The sequence below is a fragment of the Squalius cephalus genome (genome assembly GCF_949319135.1).
Source record: "Squalius cephalus genome assembly, chromosome: 3".
Classification (NCBI taxonomy): Eukaryota; Metazoa; Chordata; class Actinopteri; order Cypriniformes; family Leuciscidae; genus Squalius; species Squalius cephalus.
Window position 1 is genome coordinate 2162675 of NC_137124.1, and position 12500 is coordinate 2175174.

Below are 12500 nucleotides of genomic sequence, written 5' to 3' on the forward strand. Positions count from 1 at the left end.
CGCCGGACGACAAGTTCTCCCGACACCGCGTGACCATCAAGAAACGCTTCGGGCTCTTGCTAACGCAGCAACCGCGACCCGTGCTCTGATCGCAACCATGAACTTTTACACCATATATATCTTCTTTTTTTTTTTTTTTAACTGAACAATGTCATGTTTATTTTCTAAAGGCATATTTGTTTGTGTGTGTGTGTATTCAACGATCCTCATGTGAAATAAAATAAAATGCGATATTTGTGTAATTGTGTGTCATTTTTATTTGCAAGTAATTGCTAATATGGGTATTTAAATGATAAAATAGTCTAATTGTAGTTTTTTTCGTGATGTAAATAGCACGCGGATAACTACATTTCCCTACAGCACATCCTACGCATGTACGTCATGACGCAGGGACCGTTGCTCTCGTGAGCGCGCTTACGCCCGTCGTTCAGTCAAACGTGCTGATTTGATGATCCTTCTGAAACCGGGGCGATACACACACTGGACTTTACCCGAGCACCGGCTCCGGTGGACCCGTGACAGCAGTCCGGGGGTAAGTGAGTGAAATTAATCGATCGTGTTGATCAGAAGTGAATAATAATAACACTGCGACTGTTCGCGCGGGTTTGCTTTTAAACATCATGAAAGCGTCTCGCGCGCGCCTGTGCTGAGGCTTTATTAGTTATATAAAGAGTTTTTTAGTGATATTTATAAGGACGTCTATCTAATTTGAGCCCCTGTCAGGTGTGTGTCTGCGATCGGATTATAATTGGCTTAATGGAGGCGCTCAGGTGCAGGTTTGTCGCAGGAACCAACGGCAAGATTGTGTCGCAAAACCCAGCGAGTTCCCTATGTAGACAGCACTGGACCATACTAGCCTAACCCAGTGAGTTCCCTATGTAGACAGCACTGGACCATACTAGCCTAACCCAGTGAGTTCCCTATGTAGACAGCACTGGACCATACTAGCCGAACCCAGTGAGTTCCCTATGTAGACAGCACTGGACCATACTAGCCGAACCCAGTGAGTTCCCTATGTAAACAGCACTGGACCATACTAGCCGAACCCAGCGAGTTCCCTATGTAGACAGCACTGGACCATACTAGCCGAACCCAGCGAGTTCCCTATGTAGACAGCACTGGACCATACTAGCCGAACCCAGCGAGTTCCCTATGTAGACAGCACTCTGGACCATACTAGCCGAACCCAGCGAGTTCCCTATGTAGACAGCACTGGACCATACTAGCCGAACCCAGCGAGTTCCCTATGTAGACAGCACTGGACCATACTAGCCGAACCCAGCGAGTTCTCTATGTAGACAGCACTCTGGACCATACTAGCCGAACCCAGCGAGTTCCCTATGTAGACAGCACTGGACCATACTAGCCGAACCCAGTGAGTTCCCTATGTAGACAGCACTGGACCATACTAGCCGAACCCAGCGAGTTCTCTATGTAGACAGCACTCTGGACCATACTAGCCGAACCCAGCGAGTTCCCTATGTAGACAGCACTGGACCATACTAGCCGAACCCAGTGAGTTCCCTATGTAGACAGCACTGGACCATACTAGCCGAACCCAGCGAGTTCCCTATGTAGACAGCACTGGACCATACTAGCCGAACCCAGTGAGTTCCCTATATAGACAGCACTGGACCATACTAGCCGAACCCAATGAGTTCCCTATGTAGACAGCACTGGACCATACTAGCCGAACCCAGTGAGTTCCCTATGTAGACAGCACTGGACCATACTAGCCGAACCCAGTGAGTTCCCTATGTAGACAGCACTCTGGACCATACTAGCCGAACCCAGCGAGTTCCCTATGTAGACAGCACTGGACCATACTAGCCGAACCCAGTGAGTTCCCTATATAGACAGCACTGGACCATACTAGCCGAACCCAATGAGTTCCCTATGTAGACAGCACTGGACCATACTAGCCGAACCCAGTGAGTTCCCTATATAGACAGCTCTGGACCAAACTAGCCGAACCCAGTGAGTTCCCTATATAGACAGCACTCTGGACCAAACTAGCCGAACCCAGTGAGTTCCCTATATAGACAGCTCTGGACCAAACTAGCCGAACCCAGTGAGTTCCCTATATAGACAGCTCTGGACCAAACTAGCCGAACCCAGTGAGCTGTCAGGCCAACGGTGTGTTTAGGCATCATGTTTTCATAAACGTACTGTGGTGTTACTGTGGTGCTACTGTGGTGTTAGCCTACTGGTGTTACTGTGGTGTTAGTGTTACTGTGGTGTTACTCTGGTGTTACTGTGGTGTTAGTGTTACTGTGGTGTTACTGTGGTGTTAGTGTTGGTGTTACTGTGGTGTTACTGGTATTACTGTGGTGTTACTATTACTGTGGTGTTACTGGTGTTACTGTGGTGTTACTGGTATTAATGTGGTGCTACTCTGGTGTTACTGGTATTACTGTGGTGCTACTATGGTGTTACTGTGGTGTTACTCTGGTGTTACTGTGGTGTTAGTGTTACTGTGGTGTTAGTGTTACTGTGGTGTTGTTAGTCTGGTCACTGTGGTGTTATTGTGGTGTTGGTGTTACTGTGATGTTACTGGTGCTACTGTGGTGTTACTGTGGTGTTACTGTGGTGTTAGTGTTACTGTGGTGTTAGTGTTACTGTGGTGTTATTGTGGTGTTGGTGTTACTGTGATGTTACTGGTGCTACTGTGGTGTTACTGTGGTGTTACTGTGGTGTTAGTGTTACTGTGATGTTACTGGTGCTACTGTGGTGTTACTGTGGTGTTACTGTGGTGTTAGTGTTACTGTGGTGTTAGTGTTACTGTGGTGTTAGTGTTACTGTGGTGTTACTGTGGTGTTAGTGTTATTGTGGTGTTACTGTGGTGTTATTGTGGTGTTGATGTTACTGTGATGTTACTGGTGCTACTGTGGTGTTACTGTGGTGTTACTGTGGTGTTAGTGTAACTGTGGTGTTACTGTGGTGTTATTGTGGTGTTGATGTTACTGTGATGTTACTGGTGCTACTGTGGTGTTACTGTGGTGTTAGTGTAACTGTGGTGTTACTGTGGTGTTAGTGTTACTGTGGTGTTACTGTGGTGTTTGTTACTGTGGTGTTAGTGTTACTGTGGTGTTGTTAGTCTGGTCACTGTGGTGTTATTGTGGTGTTGGTGTTACTGTGATGTTACTGGTGCTACTGTGGTGTTAGTGTTACTGTGGTGTTAGTGTTACTGTGGTGTTAGTGTTACTGTGGTGTTGTTAGTCTGGTCACTGTGGTGTTATTGTGGTGTTGGTGTTACTGTGATGTTACTGGTGTTACTGTGGTGTTAGTGTTACTGTGGTGTTAGTGTTACTGTGGTGTTAGTGTTACTGTGGTGTTACTGTGGTGTTAGTGTTATTGTGGTGTTACTGTGGTGTTATTGTGGTGTTGATGTTACTGTGATGTTACTGGTGCTACTGTGGTGTTACTGTGGTGTTACTGTGGTGTTAGTGTAACTGTGGTGTTACTGTGGTGTTAGTGTTACTGTGGTGTTGGTGTTACTGTGGTGTTACTGTGGTGTTGGTGTTACTGTGGTGTTACTGTGGTGTTGGTGTTATTGTGGTGTTACTGTGGTGTTAGTGTTACTGTGGTGTTACTGTGGTGTTACTGTGGTGTTGTTAGTCTGGTCACTGTGGTGTTATTGTGGTGTTGGTGTTACTGTGATGTTACTGGTGCTACTGTGGTGTTACTGTGGTGTTACTGTGGTGTTAGTGTTACTGTGATGTTACTGGTGCTACTGTGGTGTTACTGTGGTGTTACTGTGGTGTTAGTGTTACTGTGGTGTTAGTGTTACTGTGGTGTTAGTGTTACTGTGGTGTTACTGTGGTGTTAGTGTTATTGTGGTGTTACTGTGGTGTTATTGTGGTGTTGATGTTACTGTGATGTTACTGGTGCTACTGTGGTGTTACTGTGGTGTTACTGTGGTGTTAGTGTAACTGTGGTGTTACTGTGGTGTTAGTGTTACTGTGGTGTTGGTGTTACTGTGGTGTTGGTGTTATTGTGGTGTTACTGTGGTGTTAGTGTTACTGTGGTGCTACTGTGGTGTTACTGTGGTGTTGTTAGTCTGGTCACTGTGGTGTTATTGTGGTGTTGGTGTTACTGTGATGTTACTGGTGCTACTGTGGTGTTACTGTGGTGTTACTGTGGTGTTAGTGTTACTGTGATGTTACTGGTGCTACTGTGGTGTTACTGTGGTGTTACTGTGGTGTTAGTGTTACTGTGGTGTTAGTGTTACTGTGGTGTTAGTGTTACTGTGGTGCTACTGTGGTGTTAGTGTTACTGTGGTGTTAGTGTTACTGTGGTGTTGGTGTTATTGTGGTGTTACTGTGGTGTTAGTGTTACTGTGGTGCTACTGTGGTGTTACTGTGGTGTTGTTAGTCTGGTCACTGTGGTGTTATTGTGGTGTTGGTGTTACTGTGATGTTACTGGTGCTACTGTGGTGTTACTGTGGTGTTACTGTGGTGTTAGTGTTACTGTGATGTTACTGGTGCTACTGTGGTGTTACTGTGGTGTTACTGTGGTGTTAGTGTTACTGTGGTGTTAGTGTTACTGTGGTGTTAGTGTTACTGTGGTGTTACTGTGGTGTTAGTGTTATTGTGGTGTTACTGTGGTGTTATTGTGGTGTTGATGTTACTGTGATGTTACTGGTGCTACTGTGGTGTTACTGTGGTGTTAGTGTAACTGTGGTGTTACTGTGGTGTTAGTGTTACTGTGGTGTTGGTGTTACTGTGGTGTTACTGTGGTGTTGGTGTTACTGTGGTGTTACTGTGGTGTTGGTGTTACTGTGATGCTACTGTGGTGTTGGTGTTACTGTGGTGTTACTGGTATCACTGTGGTGTTACTGTGGTGTTACTCTGGTGTTACTGTGGTGTTACTGGTATTACTGTGGTGCTACTGTTAGTGTTACTGTGGTGTTACTGTGGTGTTAGTGTGGTGTTACTGTGGTGTTAGTGTGGTGTTACTGTGGTGTTAGTGTTACTGTGGTGTTACTGTGGTGTTAGTGTGGTGTTACTGTGGTGTTACTGTGGTGTTAGTGTTACTGTGGTGTTACTGTGGTGTTAGTGTGGTGTTAGTGTGGTGTTAGTGTGGTTACTGTGGTGTTAATGTGGTTACTGTGGTGTTAGTGTTACTGTGGTGTTACTGTGGTGTTACTGTGGTGTTACTGTGGTGTTACTGTGGTGTTAGTGTTACTGTGGTGTTACCGTGGTTACTGTGGTGTTACTGTGGTTACTGTGGTGTTACTGTGGTGTTAGTGTTACTGTGGTGTTAGTGTTACTGTGGTGTTACCGTGGTTACTGTGGTGTTACTGTGGTTACTGTGGTGTTAGTGTTACTGTGGTGTTAGTGTTACTGTGGTGTTACCGTGGTTACTGTGGTACACTGATGATTCTGTGGCCGAATGGGTCTAACGGCTCACTGGGTTGTAACCGTGATCCCAGTTGGGCAGCTAATATAATGCTACTACAGTCTAGCTAGTCCTTTTGTGTGTGTGTGTGTGTGTGTGTGTGTGTAGAATTATTTATATATATATATAACTAATTATATATATTAATATATATTATATATATTAACTAATATAACTAACTAATTTATGTCAAACGATTAATCGCATCCAAAATAAAAGTTTGTGTTTACATAATATATGTGTGTGTACGGTGTATAATTATTTTCTATATATAAATACACACACATGCATGTATATTTAAGAAATATTTGCTGTGTATATATATTTATATTATATATAATTTATATTATATATAAATATTTTATATATAAATAACACATTTTTCTTAAATATATATGCATGTGTGTGTATTTATATATAGAAAATAATTATACACCGTACACACACATATATTATGTAAACACAAACTTTTATTTTGGATGCGATTAATCGCGATTAATCGTTTGACAGCCCTAATATATATATATATATAATTCTACACACACAACACTCTCCGTCTATACTAAAAGACATATTTCAATACAATACAACAATTCAGTTTTAAAATTAATCATGTTTTTGACTGCTTGTTTTGTTCTGTTTGTCTTTCCCTTCACATACACACACACACACACACACACACACACACTCAATCTCACAAATACTGTCTCATACACTCTCTCTCACACTCTCTCTCTTACACACACATATGTATGACAGCTATAAAGCTTCATGTATGTCGTCTTACAGTAGAGGAATGTTAATGTTTCACACACACTTCAGTTCAGCGGTTTCATTACGTAAATCGTTCCTCCAAACTCTCCGCTGACGAGCCAGAAATCAGATTCAAACGCTGATCTGAGCGAAAACAAGCCCTATTGGGCCACATTCCTCTTTCACACACACTCACACACACACACACACACACACACACACACACACACACACACACAGTCACTGCTGTTACTATCAAGCACTCAAACCGTGACATCATCATCAATCTCCCCGAGATCACACACTCACAGTGTCTCCATGGCGATGCGTGTGTGTGTGTCGCCCCCGGTGAGCGTGAGCTGTGTGTGACGTGGAGCCGCCGCCCTGTCGGACCCGCCGGCGCCGGAAGCCATGGCCTCGTCCGTGCGCTTCACCGTCACGCCAATCAGAGCCGAGGACCTGCCCGACACGCCCCCGGACACACACACACACGCCAGGGTCCGCTTCGGCTCGCGGGAGAGCGTCAGTCGCAGCGAGGCGTCCGCAGGGGTCACGACCTCCGACACGCCCGACCAGGGAGAGCAGCTCAGCGACGGTGAGTGTGTGTGTGTGTGTGTGTGTGTGTGCAGGGCTCGACATTATTGCTTGTCTGGGACAAGTGGATTTTTTGAAGAGGCGAGTGAAAGAGAATTTTACTTGGCCGACCGGACGAGTATCCTGATAATTTCAATAACAAAAAATAAGTAGGGAATCACCAAAACGAGAGAATGATTCTGCATTTGTTTTAGTGTACGTATTTGGTCACTTACATTTCAGATGCAATACTGACAGTTTTTGTTCTGTTTCAGCAGCGAAAATAGTTCCAAACAAAGAACCGTAACGCATCTCACAGGAACCGTGTTTCATCACTGAGCGATTCAGCGTTTTGAACGAATCGGTTGAGTCACTGATTCAATGACTCATTCATAAACAACTGCCTCATTCCTGAACGAATCAGCCGTTTGAACGAATCGTTTGAATAAATGACTCAATGACTCGCTCATTAAGACGGTCTCCTGCCGCCACCTACTGGTGCTTTAGTTTCGTGTTTGAAAGTGTCATTCCTTCCAACATTTCTTATTTGTAAATTCAAAAAATATTTAAAACAATCTCATAACATTATTTAATGCAGTTGTAATTTTAAAATGATTAGGTGAAAAATTGCCCTTTATAAAGGTTAAATATCGTCAATATGCAGATTTAAACTGGAAATAAATAATAACTAACAGTATTACACAATAATTTTATTTAAAAAACAAAAACTAAAATAAAAATAAATTTAACCTATATATATATATATATATATATATATATATATATATATATATAAAACATGAATAAAACGACAAAAGCACAGCAAAATGACTGAACATTAATTAAAATTAATATGTAAACTAAAAATTTACAAATAAAAGCTAATTTAAAATATTAATAAAGCTAAATAATACTGAATATCGCAGGTATTAAAGCACATTTGAAGTTTTTATATCACAAATGAACAAAAATATACTTTAATCAGTGATATTTTTGTATTATTTATATACTACTGTAGTATTAATATTTATAGTAGCAAATTAATAGTCTGAATTAGCATTTTAAATTATACGTAAACATTTTTTTTTTATTTTTTTTTTTAAATGTTTATATACTTTTATTATCTAATTATCTTTTAGATTCTAATATTAATATTTAATTTAATTTCAGCTTTGTTTTGATTGACAGCAACTCTTTTGAATGGCTTTAGTTTCAGTGAACAATAACAGCACTGGATCTTTATCGTTTATCGTGTCAGATTTGCATGTTTTGTCTCCTTCATCTCTTTGAGTGAGCGATGAGGGTGTGACTCTTCTTCGTCTGATACAGGAAGTTCTGTGTGTGTGTGTGTGTGTGTGTGTTAAGCTGCAGTGATGACTGTGCAGGTGTTGAGCTCAAACACACACAATTATTCATGTTGCTTTAAAGCTTCACATGTGGACAACACACACACACACACACCTCAGTGAAGAATGCAGTGAAACAAAGGCAGAGGTGGGTGTGTGTGTGTGTGTGTGTGTGTGTGTGCGCGTGTGCGTGTGCACGTGTGCGTGCGTGTGTGCGTGTGTGTGTGTGTGTGTGTGCGTGTGTGTGTTGGGGAAGTGAGAGTGTGTGTGCTGATGTCGACACACACACACACACACACACGTCATGTGGTCCTGCACTGATTATAAGGAGAAATGCTTCCAGTTTCATGGACTTTCTGAAAGTTTTGTTCGGTCTAATTCTCGTATCTGCAAACAGTGAAAGTAACGGTTGTGTCCAGACAGGTTTCCCAAGCACTCATATTAACCCTTAAACCGCTGATGACTCTCTCTCTCTCTGTGTGTGTGTGTGTGTCAGGTGACGGAGTGAAGCTGTCCAGCGTTTACATCAATAACTCTCACGCCATCGATGACGATGATTTCTACGACAGGAATCTGGCTCTGTTTGAGGTTTGCTCTCTGAGTCATTTCTGTGTCTCAGTCTAAACCCTTTACCCTATCTGATCAATGTCTCTCTCTCTCTCCCTCTCTCTCTCCCTCTCTCCCTCTCCCTCTCTCTCTCTCTCTCTCTCTCTCTCTGCAGGAGGAGATGGACACTCGGCCCAAGGTGTCGTCTCTGCTCAGTCGTCTGGCGAACTACACGAACCTCACACAAGGCGCCCGAGAGCACGAGGAGGCCGAGAGCATCGGAGAGAAGCGCAAGCCACGCAAGGTGACGCTCTACACACACACACACACACACACACACACACACACACTCACTGAATCTCCCATGATTCCTGCAGTCTCCTCAGATGGGCACCTTCATGGGTGTGTACACACACACACACACACACACACACACACACTCACTGAATCTCCCATGATTCCTGCAGTCTCCTCAGATGGGCACCTTCATGGGTGTGTACACACACACACACACACACACACACACACTCACTGAATCTCCCATGATTCCTGCAGTCTCCTCAGATGGGCACCTTCATGGGTGTGTACACACACACACACACACACACACTCACTGAATCTCCCATGATTCCTGCAGTCTCCTCAGATGGGCACCTTCATGGGTGTGTACACACACACACACACACACACACACACACACTCACTGAATCTCCCATGATTCCTGCAGTCTCCTCAGATGGGCACCTTCATGGGTGTGTACACACACACACACACACACACACACACTCACTGAATCTCCCATGATTCCTGCAGTCTCCTCAGATGGGCACCTTCATGGGTGTGTACACACACACACACACACACACACACACACACACACTCACTGAATCTCCCATGATTCCTGCAGTCTCCTCAGATGGGCACCTTCATGGGTGTGTACACACACACACACACACACACACACACACACACACACACACACACACACACACACACACTCACTGAATCTCCCATGATTCCTGCAGTCTCCTCAGATGGGCACCTTCATGGGTGTGTACACACACACACACACACACACACACACACACACACACACACACACACACACACACACACACACTCACTGAATCTCCCATGATTCCTGCAGTCTCCTCAGATGGGCACCTTCATGGGTGTGTACACACACACACACACACACACACACACTCACTGAATCTCCCATGATTCCTGCAGTCTCCTCAGATGGGCACCTTCATGGGTGTGTACACACACACACACACACACACACACACTCACTGAATCTCCCATGATTCCTGCAGTCTCCTCAGATGGGCACCTTCATGGGTGTGTACACACACACACACACACACACACACACTCACTGAATCTCCCATGATTCCTGCAGTCTCCTCAGATGGGCACCTTCATGGGTGTGTACACACACACACACACACACACACACACTCACTGAATCTCCCATGATTCCTGCAGTCTCCTCAGATGGGCACCTTCATGGGTGTGTACACACACACACACACACACACACACACACACACACACACACACACACACACACACACACACACACACACACTCACTGAATCTCCCATGATTCCTGCAGTCTCCTCAGATGGGCACCTTCATGGGTGTGTACACACACACACACACACACACACACACACACTCACTGAATCTCCCATGATTCCTGCAGTCTCCTCAGATGGGCACCTTCATGGGTGTGTACACACACACACACACACACACACACACACACACACACACACACACACACACACACACACACACACACTCACTGAATCTCCCATGATTCCTGCAGTCTCCTCAGATGGGCACCTTCATGGGTGTGTACACACACACACACACACACACACACACACACTCACTGAATCTCCCATGATTCCTGCAGTCTCCTCAGATGGGCACCTTCATGGGTGTGTACACACACACACACACACACACACACACACACTCACTGAATCTCCCATGATTCCTGCAGTCTCCTCAGATGGGCACCTTCATGGGTGTGTACACACACACACACACACACACACACACACACTCACTGAATCTCCCATGATTCCTGCAGTCTCCTCAGATGGGCACCTTCATGGGTGTGTACCTGCCGTGCCTGCAGAACATCTTCGGCGTGATCCTCTTCCTCAGGCTCACGTGGGTCGTCGGGACGGCAGGGGTTCTTCAGGCGCTGTGTATCGTCTTCATCTGCTGCTGCTGTGTGAGTCTCTCTCACACACACACACACACACACACACACACATCAAGAAGTCTGATTATCACTAAAAGGTAATCACCAATTATCATCAAAGGTGCTGTTGAGGCTCTCACAGCCTCATGAGGAGAAAATGGAAACACACAAAGAAACTTTAATTAACACACCGCGGTAAACATTCAAAATGTGTTTTATATTTATAACATGATGCAGTTAAGCAACATCACATGAGCAAGAGTGCTGAATACCATCACGACTGAAAATGTGACACTGATTTCATAAACAAGTAATTCATATTTGCTCACTTACGTTTTAGACGCAATATTGACCGTTTTTGTTCTGTTTCAGCGGCGAAAATTGTTCCAAACAAAGAACCGTAACGCATCTCACAGGAACCGTTTCATCACTGAACGATTCACTGATTCAATGACTCATTCATAAACAACTGCCTCATTCCTGAACGAATCAGCCGTTTGAACGAATCGTTTGAATGAATGACTCAATGACTCGCTCATTAAGACGGTCTCCTGCCGCCACCTACTGGTGCTTTAGTTTCGTGTTTGAAAGTGTCATTCCTTCCAACATTTCTTATTTGTATATTCAAAAAATATTTAACACAATCTCATAACATTATTTATTGATGAAATTTAAGAATTTAAAATGAAAGATGAAGCATGTATTTAAAAAGATTAGAGAAAAAATGCCTGATGAAAAATATTGCTTCAGAAAAAATTATATTTATAACACACAAATAAAAAACGTTTTTTTTTTTTTTTTGCCGGACAAGTACATTTTTTACTCTGACAAGTGACTGGCGTATTTACTTGAGCACATGAGAGGCTTAACGTGGAGTGCTGTCATTAACGTGTGTGATTATACGGAGTGTTGTCCCGACAGACGCTGCTGACGGCGATATCTATGAGTGCCATCGCAACTAATGGAGTCGTTCCAGGTAAACCTCCTCTCTCAGCTTCAGTCCTCAGCCTCGAGACTCCACAATACCTCACATTTTCCCATTAATTGTGCATTTTGTATAATTGTTGGAGCCACAGTGAGATTTACTGTGATCGTTTAGTTTGCATGATGATGTGAACACGAACCATTTCTTGGTCAAAATCTAAATTTTAGGTGCTGATTTCTTTCACGATAACTTTATTCCAGCCCATATAAGAATATCTGTTGAATTTTTTTCCACTTTATGAGTTAAATTTACTTGATTTACAAAAAATTATTGTGATCTTAGATATATCAATTATTTATTCATTATAATATATTAAAAATAAATGCATAAAAATACAATTTTATAATATATGTATCATAAATAAAGAATTTATTGGTGATCTCTTTCTATCTATCTGTCTATCTATATGAATTTATAATTTATGTATATGAATTAATTTATTTTAACTTATTTATAATAAATAAATAATGTTTTTAATAAATATATATTATTTATGTGTATATATATATATACATACAAATAAATATATATATTAAATATCTATGTATTAATACATTACAGAATAAATAAATTTATATATATACAGTGTTAATTCATGAATTTAATTAATTTTATTTTAATATATTATAAATAAATTTAGTTAATAAATATATTATTTTTGTGTGTGTGTGTG

The 12500-nt window shown here is 42.7% G+C and overlaps 2 protein-coding genes across 4 annotated transcripts in view; both read left to right on the plus strand.

Annotated features, from left to right (window-relative positions):
* Window positions 1-141, plus strand: part of nop10 (NOP10 ribonucleoprotein homolog (yeast)) — a 525-nt gene extending 384 nt beyond the window's left edge. Inside the window, exon 2 of the mRNA XM_079865918.1 lies at window positions 1-141. This exon is cut by the window's left edge and continues 52 nt beyond it. Coding sequence (XP_079722044.1) covers window positions 1-89 — 89 coding nt within the window. The 3' untranslated portion in view covers window positions 90-141.
* A 224-nt stretch (window positions 142-365) lies between these two features.
* The window catches only part of slc12a6 (solute carrier family 12 member 6), a 44292-nt gene continuing 32157 nt past the window's right edge, over window positions 366-12500 (plus strand). Inside the window, exons 1-6 of one of the 3 annotated variants that reach the window (XR_013820475.1) lie at window positions 366-532; window positions 6160-6748; window positions 8569-8660; window positions 8794-8922; window positions 10726-10872; window positions 11764-11818. Coding sequence is in view for 2 of the 3 variants with exons in the window: in XM_079865906.1 (XP_079722032.1) it covers window positions 6565-6748; window positions 8569-8660; window positions 8794-8922; window positions 10726-10872; window positions 11764-11818 (607 nt within the window). In the remaining variant the exon portion in view is untranslated. The remainder of the gene's footprint in view (window positions 533-6159; window positions 6749-8568; window positions 8661-8793; window positions 8923-10725; window positions 10873-11763; window positions 11819-12500) is intronic. The other 2 variants (XM_079865906.1, XM_079865905.1) reach the window with 2 other exon arrangements.